The 18,054-nt window shown below is 32.9% G+C and overlaps 1 protein-coding gene across 1 annotated transcript; it reads left to right on the top strand.

Annotated features, from left to right (window-relative positions):
- Positions 1-17,257: 17,257 nt before the first annotated feature.
- On the top strand, positions 17,258-17,650 carry LOC138348811 (uncharacterized). Its single transcript, XM_069298392.1, has one exon. The coding sequence runs from the start codon at positions 17,258-17,260 to the stop codon at positions 17,648-17,650; it is 393 nt and encodes a 130-aa protein (XP_069154493.1).
- Positions 17,651-18,054: the final 404 nt, after the last annotated feature.

The following is an 18,054-nucleotide window of genomic DNA, read 5'->3' as shown; positions in this document are numbered from 1 at the left end:
TTCAAGATAAATATTACAATTTAAATGCTCCTAGATGGCAAGACTAAACTGTATATCACAAGACTCTTCAAATTCGAGCTAAATTTCTAAGTTGAATAGGTTTTAAGATTTGAATTAAATCTTCATGCTGAAATACTTTTTGCAATACTAGTTTAAAATTTTTGTCACGAAGCTCTTGAAATTTGACTTAGATCTTCAAGTTTAAATACTCCTTGAACTCGAGCCTAAATTATATACCATAAAGCTCTTCAAATTTTGAGTAAATCGTCAAGTAAAAAAATGCTATTTAATGTATGAGCCTAAATTACATGTCACTCCTGGCCCCATAAGTATAAAATGTGTACAACATACCAAATAAAAAAGGCACTCTTTCAGAACTACGTTGTGACTTTATCCTTTTTCAGTGAGGTACGTCAGTTGCATGAGTGTCAAAAAAATATATGTTCCCCCTTGATTTGTCACATGAAAATTAAAGCTAAGAATAATCTATTATCAAACTTCAAACTTGCACCAAATGATGGTGACTCAATAGAGGCAAGCCCCTATATATAAATTGTTTTCAAGATGAAGTCTTCAAAATATCCAAGTATGGAAGTTGAAGTCTTTAAATTCTTCAAGTCTTCAAGTTGGATAGTCTGCAAGTTCATGTATTCAAATTCTTCAAGTCTAGTCTTTAAAAGATAAGATATCTCGACAAGAAATGAAGTAGGGGAAAATTAGTAGTAATTTAAAATTTATTAAACATAAATTTATAAAATGATTCAGATTATAATATATTCATCAATATATTAGTTCAAATAAACATCATGAATTAATATAGTTAAGTTCATTATTTAAATAAAATTAAATGGATTTAATTAAAGCGCACTCAATAAAGCCCATAAGACATGTTACCTAAATCTTCTATTCCTAAGATACTTAGAATAAAACTTTGAAGAACTTGTTAAGACACAACAAAGTTTAAGAACATTTTCACAACTAGAAAATTAAAACTAGTAGAGAAAGTAGAATAAAAAACAAATTAGAAAAAAATATACGAATTTGTTTTACAGAAGAATTATTTTCAATCTATGTTTAAAGAATCTAACTGATTCCAACAAACTTTGAAGAAACACGAAGTTGCCAAAGTTTAATGAACCAGTGAAGTAAAGAAGAACAAAGATTAATTCACAAATCTAAAATATGTAACACATACCAAAATCTGGAAAAACAAAAAGAAGATCAAGGACACTAATGCACAGTGTCCCCTTAAATAAATTATTCCCTTCTAGTATTCGAGGTTTGATTTAGAATATGTCCTCCTAGGATAGAATATCTTAATCACCAGTGTATTGATAGCCAAAATGCCGGTGTTAGATAGCCACTCAACAAAAATTAAAGAATACTAGATTTATAGTAGTAGAAGAAGTCAAAAAATTGGTTCAACTAAAATGAGAGGAAATCCCTCAATTTATAGAAAACAAAGGGTAGTGTGAAAATATTCTTGTCGTGCCTTACCGAAACGACACAAACATTCGAAAAAGTCACCATCATTAGGAAAGATTACAATGTTTCATAAAAGTCAAAAATTTTCATAAAAGTCGCAACCTTTCATAAATGTAGCAGCCTGTCATAAAAGGCGCAACCATTCATAAAAGTCACAACTTTTCATAAAAGACGCAACTCTTTATAAAAGTCGTAACTCTTCATTTTCCATTCACACCTTTTAAAACCCAACATTCCCCTCATGAATGGGGAATGACTCGAACAAAAAGAAACGGACAAGTATGTGTACTTTACAAGCAATAATTAATTGCATTTGGATAAGTAGGTCTCCCCATGGACTTTTCTTAGTGAACATATGTCATATATACTCGATCAATCGATAGATGTGATATCTTTAAACTTTTAAGTTTTGGTGTATACCTAGACAACCATATGTCATACAATTAACCCTTTACTATTTATGGTTCTTACGGTAGTGTTTGTTTTATACATGAACACCTCTTGATTTTATGTGTGTATATATATATGGGCTTTTGACAATCATCTTCTTCGAAATGGCTTATCACGTAGATACACTATTTGGTCAACTCTGCCAAACTTTGCAAATCATTAAAATCATTAAGCTTTATTAACTCATTAACAAAGCCTTAATGTTGTATCTTTTTTCCCGAGCATTGTCTTCATCATGAGATTGGATTGAGTTGGTTAACAATGCCAAACCGTTATTCACAACTTTGTTTTTGTCCTTAAATCTAGCTCTTGGGATCTCCAATCTTGTAGATATAGTTACAGTTATTATGACTTGTCCTATGATGTAAACTAATTCCCTTATATGATATTTAAAGTTTCTCTCTAGTTAGGCCTTTTTGTAAGGGGATCCAATACATTGTTCTTTGACTTTATACAATCAATTTTGATAATTCCACTAGAGAGTAGTTTTCTAACAGTATCATGTCTATGTTCTATATGACGAGACTTTTCGTTATGCATCATACTCCATGCCCTACCTATTACATCTTTACTATCGAAGTGTATGCATACTAATTCCAATATTTAGGGCCAAAAAAATATCTATCAAGAAATTTCGAAGTCTTCGACTTATTCACCGACCTTATCTTGAGCACCTAGCTCAAAGATCATTGTAGAGCTAGCGATACATGTCTCATTGAAATATTTCCAAGAAACTGCTCCTCTGCCAAGAGTATTTATATATCCACTCGTGGATTTTACTTCATTTGTCCGGTGATAAAACTTTTATTAGTATATACTTTCAATACTGCTGGATATTGTTATAATACAAAACATAGTTTTAAATATTTTTTAAATACTCCAAAACTCTATTTATTGTCAGCTAATGAGTTTTATTTGGATCACTTCTGAACAGACTCAGTTTATGAATAGAAAATGCTATATCTGATCGCGCAGACTTCACGATATGCATCATACTTTCCAATACTCTAGCACAATCCGATTGTGAATCACTTGCGCTTTCACTCTTTTGAAATGAAAAGCTCATATTTATTGGATATTTGACAATATTGACATCCAAATACTTGAACTTGTCAAATACCTTTACAATGCATTGAGACCGTGAAAATGCTAAACATTATGGAGTTCTAAGAATTCTTATACCTAAGATTGCATCAGCAATTGTCAAGTGCCTTTTCAATGCAAGGAGACAGTGAAAATGCTAAACATTATGGAGTTTTAATAATTCATATACCTAAGATCGCATCAACAACTCCAAAATGTTTCATTCCAAACTTGCATTCTAGCATACATTTAGTAGAATTTACGTCAGTACTCTATCTATTGATGATCAACATATTACCAATATACAAACAAATAATTACCTTGTGATTTTAATATGAACACATTTATCACTTCCATCATTCTTAAATCCATTTGGCAACATGGTTTGGTCATATTTCTTATGTCATTCTTTGAGTGCTTGTTTTAGTCCTTAATATGACTTAACAAGTTTACACATTCTTTTATTTATCAGGAACAACCAAACCCTCAGGTTGTCCATATAAATTTCTTCCTCAACTCTCCATTTAAGAGAGTTGTTTTCACATTCATTTGATGAATTTGGAGCTCATATACCAAACAAAGCACAATTGAACATCCAAATAATGTAATTCTAGTTACTGTTGAGTATGTATCAAAAAGATCAAGAGCTTCTTTTTGTCAAAAACCTTTGACAAAAAGTCTTGTTTTATACTTGTAAATAGTTTCATCAACTTTCTTTTTCCTTTTGAAGATTCACTTTGAACCCAAATGTTTATTTCTGGGAGGAAGATCAATAAACTTCAAATAGGATTGCTCGAGATTGAAACAATCTTACTATTGAAACCATTGGTCCAAAAGAATGAGTCTACAGAAGACACAAGAAATGTTACAAAATCATATTTGAAGGAAGTAGATATCATTCGACATTTACTACTCCTCTGAATCTCTTTATTAAGTACATTCTCCTCTTATTCTTCCCAAGGTATTTTAGACCTTCCACTAGACTATTCAAGTCAAAGTTTACAGTCCACAGTCTTAGGCCCTATTTTAATCATTTTAGGAATATGAGCTTGAACTTCGTATAGACACCCCATACTTTGAAATATTTCAAGTTGGATTTCCTTCCTTTTCATTTCTCGTATGGAATAGATTACGTCCTAAACAAATAAAATTGATTCCATTATGAAAAGACAAATTTTTGTTGTTCCCTTTTGTAGTAAGGATAGTTCCTCCACAAAAGTTTTGTGGTAACCCCAAACTTATAAATAATGCATCCATCATTTCTTTCAACGTTCAGTTTTTCATTAGATTGAGGTGAAGAGGGCAATACATTGATGTATAATTCCACTTTTTAAACACATTTTGCAAAACGAGATTTATACTCTCCATCCTTGTAACTTCATATCTTTTTCCCAACTGATTTTAACTTCAATATTACATTGTCTAGATGCTTCTATTGCTTCATCCTTACCATTTAGCAAATAGTGATAGTCGTTTCTAATGCAATTGTCAATAAAAGTAACAAGATACTTTTTTTCCATCACGAGATGATATTGACTTCACATCACAAAAGTCAGTGTAAATCAATTCTAAAGGATTAGAATTCCTTAAAGATTTATAAGAATGCTCAGCATATTTAGATTCCAAACAAACTTGACATTTTTATTTATTTCACTCAAATTTAGATAAAACTTCTAAGTTGATTAGTTTTCCTTACATGTTTTTTTTAATTAACATGCTCCAAGTGCTCATGTCAAAAACATTGACTTAAGTAAGTAAGAACAAATAAAAATATTGAGTTCGAAAAACTCTTCGCGAGGTAATTTTTTTCTCACTAATATTTTGTTCCTATTTCTTACAATTTTATGTGATTCAAACATTGTTTAGAGTCATCACCTTGTCAAATGTTTCTTTCAGGAGGATATTTCTATAACTTTTAATTTAATTGTTATATAACTACTAATAAATAAAATTTTATCGGGTCCAATAAAGGAAATATAATCCAAATGTTTCTTCTACAAAACATTATAAATGACTATTCACCAATATTCATGCCTATACAAATAGTTATATTTAGTTGACATATGTTTTCAGAAAAATAACATCACTTCAAATGACATTTTTTGTAAAAGAACACAACAAGTATACATTTAATTTGATAGTTTTTATGCTAGTCATATTGTATACTAGTAAACGATAAACTCAACAACCAAAATATCAAATATACTCTAATAATTTTATGGGTCTAATATCATACATAAGTATCATAGAATTTCTATCTTGTGATCCAAATTTAAATTAGACACCAAGTTCAATTTTAACTTTATCATACACAAAGAACCCTTACATTTCAAATATAATCTCAAAAATATTTTTCAAGTATTTGAAAATAGTTTTTCCACATATTTTAATATGAAACTTCTTTTGAAAACATTATTTAACGAAAGAATTATAGTGATTCAATTCTCTTTGACAATGTTTACACAATGTCAAAGTTCATTCCATAGAGGCACAAAATCACAAACTCTAAGTTACTCATATTTTCCCTCTATCACAAATAGATATACCACTTAGTATTTAGGTTGTTTCTATATAACAGTGAACATTATAGAAAATCAAAAGTACAACACAAACTTAGTAGATGAAATTTTTATATTCTTCAAATTAATTGCATAGTCTAATTTATTCAGAGTAGGATCTATTAAAGTTTTTTAGTCCACAACAATCCGCCATACTCGAATTCACAAGGAGTACAAAAATAATATTTTTTATTTCTCCAAACAAAATAAAATATATTCTTAGATTATCACATAGAAATTTTATTCTTTACAAATAGTCTTCCAACTATAACGTTTTTGACATACTATTTTATCAAACAAAAATATGAATTATGCAAAGTAGTAAAATTAAAAGACAACACTATTGCTAAGAAAAATTAATTTAAAAATTATATGATTTGCAGAACTTTTTCCAAATACACACGTAATAAATATCAAAATTGTTAACCTTTAGAAACTATTTTTCTCATTAGACAAATAATAAGAAGGTTACCTGGTTTAATCTTTAACTGGAATTCCACCAATTTTTTTCTGTACATTCTCACTTCGGCCTAGCTAACAAAGCACCGAATTCTGGAGAATTGATGTATTTTATCTTCTATTTCCATGATTTATTTCTCTAAATCAGGAGAATACAAGAAATACCAACAGTATAATAATTTCCTAAAGATTGTTGTTCATATTGTATTTATCAGATATTTAGAATAAAACTTTGAAGAACTTGTTAAGACACAACAAAATTTAAGAACATTTTCACAACTAGAAAATTAAATCTAGTAGAGAAACTAGAATAAGAAATAAATTAGAAAAAAATATACGATTTTTTTCACAGAAGAATTGTTGTCAATTTGTGTTTAAAGAATCTTACTGATTTCAATAAAATTTTCAGAAACACGAAGTTATCAATGTTTAATGAACCAGTGAAATACAAAAGAACATAAATTAATTCATAAATTTAAAATCTGTAACACATACAAGAATCTGTAAAAACAAAAAGAAGATCAAGCCTACTGAATGCACAATGTCCCCTTAAGATAATTATTCCCCTCTAGTATTAGAGGTCTGATTTGGAATATGTCCTCCCAGGATAGAATGATCTCAATCACCAGTGTATTGATACCCAAAATGCTGGTGTCAGCGATCACTCAACAACAGTAGAGTACACTTAGAATACTAGATTTAGTAATAGTAGAAGAAGTCGAGAAATTGGTCCAACTAAAATTATAGAAATCAAAAGGTAGTGTGAAAAAGTTCTTATTGTCCCTTACCAAAACGGCACAAACCTTTGGAAAAGTCACAATCTTTAAGAACGATCACTACCTTTCCTAAAAGTCATAACTTTTCATGAAAGACGCAACTTTTCTTAAAAGTCACAACCTTTCATTAAAGTGGAAACTTTTCATAAAAGTCGCAACCATTCATAAAAGTCGCAACTCTTCATAATAGTCGCAACTCTTCACAAAAGTCGTAACTCTTCATTTTCCATTTACAACTTTTAAAACCCAACAAATCTTATTGGTCGAAGGGAATCATATTCATGTCATAACTTCTCTATTCCAAAACATAAATAGAGGTCCTCATAATTTAGAAAAGGGATCGAAAATTTTAAACAAGAAACTAGAGAAAGTCCGTGGTACGAACCCCATAAAATTCTCTATAATCTACAAGTTTAAAAATTGAAGTATTAAATCTCAACAACGATTAAGACCATCAAATACAAGAACAAGCTCGAAGCCCTTGAATTATACTATAAGTCAAGATAAGATAAAGTTTAAGTTCTAGTTCATAGAAGATTCAAGAACAATCTTTAAAGCTTTTAAATCCAAGATCAAGTTTAAGACAAATTATTCAAGATCAAGTTCAAGAACCATTGAATTATATATGAAAAGACGAATTCAGATGAATCAGGGGCGGAGCTATAGTGTTTAATGGGATTCAGACAAACCCACTAAATTTTAAGTAGACCTTCTATATACGTACTAAAAATCATGTACAAATATATCTAAATGACGTGTGTGAACCCATACAAAACAAAGGCGAGTGGTGTAGTGGTAAATGACAAGCTCGCGCACGAGCAACACAAATTTATTTGGACGGGGTTTTGATCCCCCTGGCAACTATTTAATTTTTTAAATTGAACTTCTCCAGATTTTTTCATTTTCAATTCAAAAATGTGCTTTGTGTCTGCCTTTTACCTTCCTTTAATACAATTTTTCCTATATAGATTTTCTAGTTTTTTTTCAAACTATAAAATAAAAAATTGATAATTAATATATAGATTTTCCGTTTTTTTTCAAACAATAAAACGGAAAATTGATAATTAAAATAGTAAAAAAGTAGTGTCATATTCCAAAACAACATTGGACTATTAATTTCAAGATAGATAATTTTAAGTAACAAAAAATTTAGTGTTATACTCGAAAACAACATCTCACTGTAGATTTCTTCTGAAACATTCAATAAAAGGTTAAATTCATTTGTTTTTGAAAGTTAGGGCTCTATTTTTCACTACCGACTTTATCGCTACAAATTGTTGACAAAATTCAAACCTTTGCCCCGGTAAGTACTATGTACTCCTGAGTTCCTTCTCAATTCTTCCTTTTCGTTTTCTTTTTATTTGTCTTTACATTATATATAAATCTATTCAAATATCTTATTTTTAATCTTTGTTTTTAGGGTTGTTCTATGTATTAACAATTTATTATATTTATTAAGTTATTGTTTGCCTCTTGGAGATTCAACTTTCAAGCAAGAGTGGCGCGATGGTGAAGCAAGTAAAACCTTCCCTTTAGGTTCAAAAGTATTAATGGTGCATTTAATAATTTTAATTAAAATAATATTTGAGATTATAGAAAAAAATGTTCAAAATTTTACTCAAATATAATACTTATCTACCTTTTTACCAAATGATATTTTAGAACTTTGACATAAATAACTCAAATCTTCATATTAATAAATGAAATATTTGATAGTGTACCAATTGATGCATCATCTATGTTTTCAAAACATAACAACTTGTCTATATATAAATATATATATATATATATATATATATATATATATATATATATATATAATTTAAGAATTGTTATATTAGACTAAAATTTAGAACCCACAAACATCAAATTCTGGCTACGCCTCTGAGAGGAATCATAGAAATTGTAATACTAATATTTTGAAATAATATATACAATTGTGGTGATACTATTCCATTCTTAATTATTATTTTTGTCAATACAAATTTTATTGTGTTTCATTTTTTTCTTTTAACTTCATCGTTTCGATTTTGTTATATCTTCTTATTTAGTAGAAGATTCATGATTTATTATATTCTACTCTACCTTAATTTGTACTATCGGAGTTTTAAGAATAAATATTCAATATTATATTAAAATAATAAAGATCATTGGAAAATGGTAGTAAAATTATTAGAGTAATAGATTCAAAATTATGCGCAATGAAGCTTTTTCCGGATAAAAGAAAAAAGAAATATAGAGTAACAATTAAATTAGGGCTGTTGTTTTATGTTTAAAATTAATACTGTTGATGATGATAGGAATTAACTTAAAGTTTTCAGTCTTTTTAAATTAAAAAAATACTACAAATTTTAAAAAATTTGAGGCAGTAACTTTTTTTAGAAAAGAGATCTAAAAGGTTGAAATATGTAATAGTAAATGATATAAAAATATATATGTATTTCTTATAAATTTATAACACCTAATTTTAAAAAATGAACGAATAAAAGAAAGGCGAAGAAGTAGTTTAAAAATAATTATATAAATAACACTAATTATGAGATTAAAGGGTGGAAGTATTAGATTTTAATACCATCGATAATGAAAGGAACTAATATGATCATCTTATTTTAATTATTTAGAATATCATCAAAACATAAATTGATAATACAAAAAAAGAGAGGATAAAATCAAGACAAAATAAAAGACGAAACAAATAAGCAGAATAATGAGGTTAAACGAAATAATATTTAATTTCCTCTCCTTTCTAATCACAAGACAAGCTTTTGTTTATCCTTCTCCTAAGTTGATACGAAATCATAAATGAATGTTCAAATAATTCTCTTTATCCTTTGAAATAGTAATCACCCTTCATATAAATGTCTCCAACTAAATGAATTTTGTCTATCACTGTGTCTTCTTGGTAAAAAAGATTTTTTTTATATGGGAAACACACATAATTATATTATATTAAAAAAACATTTACCATTTATAGCAATAATATTTTTTTCACTTATCACTTTTAATACATTTGTGATACAATCTTAATACTTATTACAAAAAATAATTTATTATTTACATAGAATACAAATTTTTTTGATGGATAATATACTTGTACCACATTTTAATACACTTATAATACAACGTGTCAATTTCTTACCAAACAAACATAATATATTTTTAATAATCAGCTATAATACATATATTGCATACATAATTCACTTTTAATATATATTGTAGGTTTAATATAGTATTGCTATAAATGGTAATAAATAAAAAGTATTGCTAAAATCAGTAATTATTTATTAAAAGGTACCCAACAAAGTATTTATTTTCTATTATATACATTCTTTCAAAAATTCTTTCATTTTGAAGAGAATCGTTTGTTTAATTATCTTTCCAAATAATAATTCTTACCCTTTAAAATACTAATTACTCTTTCTATAAATTTTCTTAACCAGAACAAATTCTCTCTCTCTCTCTCTCTCTCTCTCTCTCTCTCTCTCTCTATATATATATATATATATATATATATATATATATATATATATATATATATATATATATATATCTATTTATCTTTGGTTTTTCACCCGATATCTATACCGGGGTTCAATCCGAGAGCTCTTATTAAGGGTGAGGCACTCCCACCATTGTACCACAACCCATGTTTATAAATTTTCTCTCTCAATAACATCTCCTTGTAGGAGGAATAAACATTCTTTAGAAAAGTCATACATTTTCAAGACAAAGGTTTGTTACATGATCTTTTTATTTACATTATATCTTCACAAGCATCATGATATACTTTCTCTTTCTCTTTTTGGTCGAAAGATCGAAAGACCTTGTAATGTTATGGACATCTCAGAAACACAATCCAATACCATGTATTCATCATCATTTTAAGAAGAAGAAGAAGAGTCAAAGAGAAGAAATTTGTTTTTTGTTACAAATACTCATTTTTATTTAATTTTATATACTAATTAAATATAAACAATTATGAAAAATGAACATATTTTTTTTTATCTTTTCAACTTCCATTTAGTTAAATGTATATTTGTAACACCCCGTAGCCAACAAAGATGAAAAATTAATTTTTCAGAAGAATCTGTAGGTGCTACAAACAATGGCATTGACAGACCGTATCCTGAACCGCGGTCCGTCCTGCACAACCGTCGATGGGATCAGAAACTCCCAAAAATTTCAGCCTAGAAAAATTGGTTAAGTCTTGAACGACAGACGGATTTACGGTTCGTAGGTAAAACGACGGTCTGTAGTCCGTGATCGTCGATCAAGACTCCCTCCAACCACTCTCAAACAAGAGCTATGGATGACCAACATGGTTCATAGTTGGACTTACGGTCCGTAGGTGGAAACTTTGCAGCCACTTAAAGGGAAATGCAGTTGGGTCAACTTAAAATGATCATAACTCTTAGCACATAATGAATTAGGTCTCCCATGACCTACCAACACATAGATAATTTAATTATCTTTTCGTTGCAACCGACCTTGCTAAAATCATACCTCCGAGTAAAAAGTTATGTCCATTTTAGTAAAGACCTGTCGAACTGGCCCTAATGACGGACCCAACGACGGGGCGTCGGACGCACAACAAACCGTCAATCCTGGCCGCCGTGAGGCCCGACAGCAAACTTCCCAGGGGTATTTTTGTCCTTTTCCACTTTGTTTAAAACCTAAGTTATGTCGTTTTGTCCCTAAATCATCAGATTTAGTTAGTTTAAGCCTAGAAACATGATCAAAACATATCCAACTCAAAACATTAAATCAAAACATAGAAAATTAGAAGCAAGAGAGGAGAAAAAAAGCTCAAGAGCCCTAGTTCAAGAACGCCACAAGCTCCAGATGTTCCAGCTGCAAAACTTAAGTATTTTTCTGTGGATTTTATCACCAGTTATGTGAGATTTCACTAGTGGGTTCCTTTCACCCATTGGGTCCTTATCTCTTATCATGATTAAACATAGGGTTTCTAGAACTTTGATATAACTTCATGAACTTATTAAATATATGTTCCAAATCAGATTATCATGTTATTACTCAGATTATCGCAAAAATTTAAGAACCCTAGCTTTGTATTTCTTTAGTTCTTGAATTACACATGCTAGGTCATATATTTTAGACACTTCAGATATACATGCCTCAATTATAAATGCATAATTACCAGATTAATTGCATTCTGAGTTTGCATGTTCAGTTTCGAGCTATCCAGTATTTACAGAAATTTAGATATAATCAGTTAATTTACATAATTCATTGGGAGTAGCATAATACCGAGTTGGGCTAGGGTTTAACGTACCCAATAGTCCCAGAACAACTAGCCTAGTAGGTTTTAAGTCCCCTCTGGCAATCAGTTTAGTGATCACGCCAGCATGCCTTTATACCTTTGGAAGGGTATATTGGGTCCTCTCGATGGGCGTATACATCAGACTCCACATTTAGCTCATGTGGTTTTATTATCAGTTATTAGTAGCTCCCACAGTTCAGTCAGACTCTATGCATTGACCATTTATCAGTATATGCAGTATTCAGTTTCAGCATGTTGTAAATTGGTCATTGCATCCAGTTAGCTCAAAAATCAGCACATCACGTTCAGATTATTATACTGGTTTTTGTGCTTGTTTAGTTAGGTTTTATTTCAGCTTATCCTACATGCTCAGTACCTTTTAAGTACTGACGCATACGTGCGCTACATTTTCTCGTGATGTGGGTTCAGGTTCTCAGCATCCAGATCACGCATAGATCGATTTCCCTATCTCCAGTTCAGAAGATTCAGTGGTAAGTCCTCATTCTCCGAGGACAACAGTCATGAGTTTCATTTCAGTCTTTAGTCATTTAGTTTAGTTTTTGCTAGATTTAGCTGGGGCTTGTCCCAGTATTTCTAGTCTAGTTTAGAGGCTATTTTTAGACATAATTATATTCAACTTAGTATTTAGTTAATATTTCTTTTTTTATTAAGCTCATTGTTTTCAAATATCTCAGTTATAGAATATGGTTATTCCGCAACAGTTTACTATCTTTAGTATGCTCATGATCATGCCAGCAGAGTTAGCTTGGGATCACTTGTGGTCTTAGGTTCCGTGTGTGCATATCGGGGGTAGCTCGGGGCGTGACAAACATGGTATCAGAGCACTAGGTTCAAGAGATTTAAGATGTCTGAAAAAGCCGCACTAAGTACAATCTTTTTCATGGGTGTGAAGTGCACCACATCTAATGTTAGGGAGGCTATAAAGTGTTATTGGAAAAACTTCACTTCCTTATTACTTTATCATGCATAAGGAATGATATTAGTCCATTCTAACTTGACTTTCTACGTTTCAGATCATGCCTCCTCGTAGAGCTAATGCTAGGAATGGGAATGCCAGGAATGCAAAAGCAGCTCAGGAAGTCTACAATGCTGAGTTCAAGAATTCCATATAGATGTTGGCTCAGAATATGACCCACTAGAACAATTGGGTTCATGATCCTATGAATGAAAATAGTGGATCAGTAGCAGCAAGCGTCCATGACTTTGTTAGGATGAATCTGCCTGAGTTCTTAGGATCATAGACTAATGAAGATCCTCAAAATTTCTTGGACGAAATCAAGAAGATCTTTGAGGTGATATAGGTTATTGGGAATTATCGGGTTGAGTTTGCATCATACCAGCTTAAATACGTTGCTCATATCTGGTACACTCAGTGGAAGGAGAATAGGGGCGTAAACGCAACTCCTATTACTTGGGAGTGCTTTAGTGAAACTTTTCTCGACAGGTGTTTCGCAATAGAGTTGAGAGAAGCAAATGCCCAAGAATTCATGAACTTGAGGCAGGGAAACATGACAACCATGAGTATGGGCTGAAGTTTAACCAACTCTCTAGGTATGCTCCTCACATAGTTGCTGACTCCAGGGCTTAGATGAATAAGTTCCTGTATGGAGTATCCGATTTGGTTAAGACAGAGTGAAGAAATGCTATGTTGCTGGGAGATATGAACATCTCTAGGCTTATGACTCGTGCTCACCAGGTTGAGGGTGATAAGCTTAGGGAACATGCTAAGGAAAATAAGAAGGCTATGACTGGGAACTATGAGTATTCTCAGCAGAAATCGGGTGGTGGAAATCGCTCGGAGGGTCAGCAGAAGTTTCCAACTCCAGTCCGTTCATCATCTAGTGATCTATCCTCAAAGAATAGGTATGACTAGAAGGGCAGAGCACCAGGCTCTAAGTCTCAGGAAGTATTTCAGGCACCAACACTTACCCTACTTGCCCTAAGTGTTGTAAGAACCATCCGGGCTTGTGTCTTGAAGGACAAGAAGGATGTATTGGATGTGGTCAGTCTGGTCACAGGTTGAAAGACTGGAGCTAATTCTACAGATTTAGCAGCACCAGCAAGTCGCCCAACTCAGCAGGGTAAATCATATGGTATAGGTGACGGTCAACGCATGAACAAACTTTTTGTTCTTTAGGCTCGCCAGGATCAGGAAGGTACTCCTGATGTAGTCACTGGTACGTTACGAGTCTTTGAACTTGATATTTATGCATTGTTAGATGCAGGGGTTGCTCTTTCTTTTGTAACTCCTTATACAACAGTCCAATTCAGTGTCAGTCAAGAAAATCTCTCATAACCCTTTTCAATCTCTACTCCAGTCGGTGACCCAGTTATAGCTAGACGGGTATACAGAAATTGCCCTGTCATAGTCTCTCAGAAAGTCACCTCAGCAAATCTAGTAGAGTTAGAAATGGTAGAATTCGATGTCATTCTACGCATGAATTGGTTACACTCATGTTATGCCTTAGTCGATTGTAGAATTAGGATTGTTCGTTTTCAGTTTCTAGATGAACCAATCTTAGAGTGGAAGGGTAGTAGCCTAGCGCCTATGTGTCAATTATTTCTTACCTTAAGGCTAGAAAGATGATATCTAAGGGTCATCTCTATCATCTAGTTTGAGTAAGGATTCTAGCCTTGAAACCCCATCTCTTGAGTTAGTTCCAGTAGTTTGTGAATTTCCAGAAGTATTTCCAAAAGATCTTCCTGGGTTCCTCTCGAAAGGGAAATCGACTTTGGAATTGATATCCTTCCAAATACCCGACTTATTTCTATTCCTCCTTACAGAATGGCTCCAGCAGAGCTTAAGGAATTGAAAGAGCAGTTGAAAGACCTTCTATATAAGGGTTTCATCAGAGCTAGTATTTCACCATGGGGTGCACCAGTATTGTTCGTAAAGAAGAAAGATGGTTCTCTCAGAATGTGCATTGACTATAGACAGTTGAACAAGGTCACAATCAAGAATAAGAATCCCATCCCCAATATTGATGACTTGTTTGAACAACTTCAGGGTGCTAGTCATTTCTCAAAGATAGACCTCAGATCAGGTTATCAACAGTTCAGAGTAAAAGATAGTGACATTCTTAAAATAGCCTTCAGAACTCGGTATGGTCATTATGAATTTGTAGTTATGTCGTTAGGACTAACCAATGCTCCTGCAACTTTCATGGATTTGATAAACAGAGTGTTCAAACAGTACTTAGACTTGTTTGTTATCGTCTTCATTGATGATATCCTCATTTACTCTAGGATTGAGGAAGAACATGCAAGTAATTTAAGAGTTGTTCTACAGAATCCCAAAGATCGCCACTTATTTGCTAAGTTTAGTAAATGTGAGTTTTGGTTGTATTTCGTTGCTTTTCTTGGTCACATTGTATCTAGCGAAGGGATCCGTGTAGATTCACAAAAGATAGAAGCAGTGAAACAATGACCCAGACCTACCTCTGCTACATATATCAGAAGTTTCTTAGGTCTAGCAGCTTATTACAGAAGGTTCGTGGAAGGATTTTCATCCATAGCCTCACCATTGACTAGATGATTGTGAGAAAAGCTTCACAGAATTGAAAACTAGATTGACTACAACTCCTGTCTTGACTCTACCAGAGGGTTCAAATGTTTATGTAATCTATTGCGATGCATCCAGAGTTGGACTTGGTTGTGTGTTGATGCAAAGAGATAAGGTTATATCTTATGCCTCTCGAAAGCTTAAGGTGCATGGGAAGAACTATCCAACTTATGACCTGGAGCTTGTAGCAGTGGTGTTTGCACTCAAGATATGGAGACACTACTTTTATGGTGTTCATGTAGATGTGTTCACGATCATAAGAGCCTTCAGTATGTGTTCACCTAGAAATAGTTGAATCTTCGCCAAAGGAGATGGCTTGAGTTCCTTAAGGATTATGATATGAGTGTGCATTATCATTTTGGAAAGGCGAATGTACTGGCCGATGCTCTTAGTAGATTATCTATGGGTGGTGCAGCCCATGTTGAGGAAAAAAGAAAGGAGCTAGTGAAGGATGTTCACAGGCTTGCTCGCTTGGGAGTTTGCCTAATGAGCATATCAGACATCGGTGTAATAGTTCATAATGGGGCAGAATCGTCTTTGGTAGTGGAGGTTAAGGAAAAGCAAGAGAGTGATCCGATCTTTCTTGAACTAAAGGGTGCAATCAATAATCAGAGAGTGGAGGTTTTCTCCCAGGGGGGAGATGGTGTACTTCACTACTAAGGTAGATTTTGTGTTCCTGATGTGGGAGAGTTGAGGCAGCATATTATTTCAGAAGCTCATAACTCTAGGTATTCTATTCATCCAGGTGCCACTAAGATGTACCGCGATCTGCGGGAAGTCTATTGATGGAATGTCATGGAGAGGGATATAGCAGACTTTGTGACTAAGTGACCCAGTTGCAAGCAAGTCAAGGTAGAACATCATAAACCAGGAGGTATGACTAAAGAGATCGATATTCCTACTTGTAAATGGGATGTGATCAATCTGGTTTTGATTACAGGATTAACTCGTACTCGCAGACAACATGACTCAATTTGGGTGATAGGATGACTAAGTCTTCTCGCTTTTTGGCGGTCAAGACTACAAATTTGGCAGAGGACTATGTCAAGCTTTACATTAATGAAATTGTGAGGTTGCATGGGGTTCCTTTGTTTTTCATCTTAGATAGAGGTCCTCAGTTTACCTCTCATTTCTGGAAGTCATTTCAAAAAGGTCTTGGTACTCAAGTTAACCTTAGTACAACATTTCATCCACAAACGGATGGGTAGGCAGAGCGTACCATTTAGACCTTAGAGGATATGTTAAGAGCTTGTGTGATAGATTTCAAAGGTAGTTGGGATGATCACCTTCCTCTTATTGAGTTTGCCTACAATTATAGCTACCATTCCAACATTCAGATGGCCCCTTATGAGTCTTTATATGGGCGTAGATATAGATCTCCTATTGGTTGGTTTGAATTAGGTGAAACAACTTTGATAGGCCAGATTCAGTCTTTTATGCTATGGAGAAAGTGAAACTCATTAGAGATAGACTTAAGACAACCCAAAGTCGTCAGAAATCATATGCAGATTTAAGGAGAAGGGAACTAGAGTTCCAAGTTGACGATTGGGTTTTTCTGAAAGTCTCACCTATGATAGGGGTGATGAGATTTGGAAAGAAAGGGAAGCTCAGTCCTAGATATGTGGGCCCTTACAAGATATTGAAAAGGATTGACAAGGTGGCATATGAGTTAGAGTTGCCATCAAAATTAGCATCATTGCAACCGGTTTTCCACATCTCACTCTTGAAGAAGTACGTGGGTGACCCAGCCTCTATAGTTCCATTAGAGAGTGTGGCGGTAAAAGATAGTCTTTCTTATGAGGATGTACCAGTTGAGATTCTTGACTGTCAGGTTAGAAGGTTGATAAACAGTGAAGTGGCTTCAGTCAAGGTTTTGTGGAGGAGTCAGTCCATAGAGGGAGCTACTTGGGAAGCAGAAGCAACCATGAAAACCAAGTATCCTTACCTTTTTCCTTCCGATTCCACTGTATCTTGAGTTAATAGCCAGTTTTACAGTCATTCATGCGTAAATTCAGTTTTAGAATCATGTTCCCTCAGTTTTTACTTTCATTTTTAGCGTAATTGCATGTAGTCAGAACTCAGTTCTCAGTGTTTAGTAGTGGGGTTTGCATCTCTCTTCATCTATTTCATCTAGTTTAGTCTTCCTTCGAGGACTAATGTTCCAAAGGGGGAGATAATGTAACACCTTATTGCCAAAACAGGCCAAAAATTAGTTTTTCAGAAAAATTTGCATGTGCTACAAACGGTGGAATCAATGGACCGTAGCCTAAACCACGGTCCGTCCTGCACAACCGTCGATGGGATCAGAAACTCCCAAAAATTTCACCTTAGAAAAATTGGTTAAGTGTTGGACGACGGACGGATTGACGTTCCATAGGT

Source organism: Solanum lycopersicum, chromosome 5, assembly GCF_036512215.1.
Source record: "Solanum lycopersicum chromosome 5, SLM_r2.1".
In the NCBI taxonomy this organism is placed as follows: Eukaryota; Viridiplantae; Streptophyta; class Magnoliopsida; order Solanales; family Solanaceae; genus Solanum; species Solanum lycopersicum.
The sequence above is the reverse complement of the archived record's forward strand: the minus strand, read 5'-3'. Positions and strand labels throughout refer to the sequence as shown.

What these genes read in the sequence shown, in the direction of transcription:
- LOC138348811 (XM_069298392.1), top strand. Translation starts at nt 17,258, where the DNA reads ATGAGATTTGGAAAGAAAGGGAAGCTCAGTCCTAGATATGTGGGCCCT.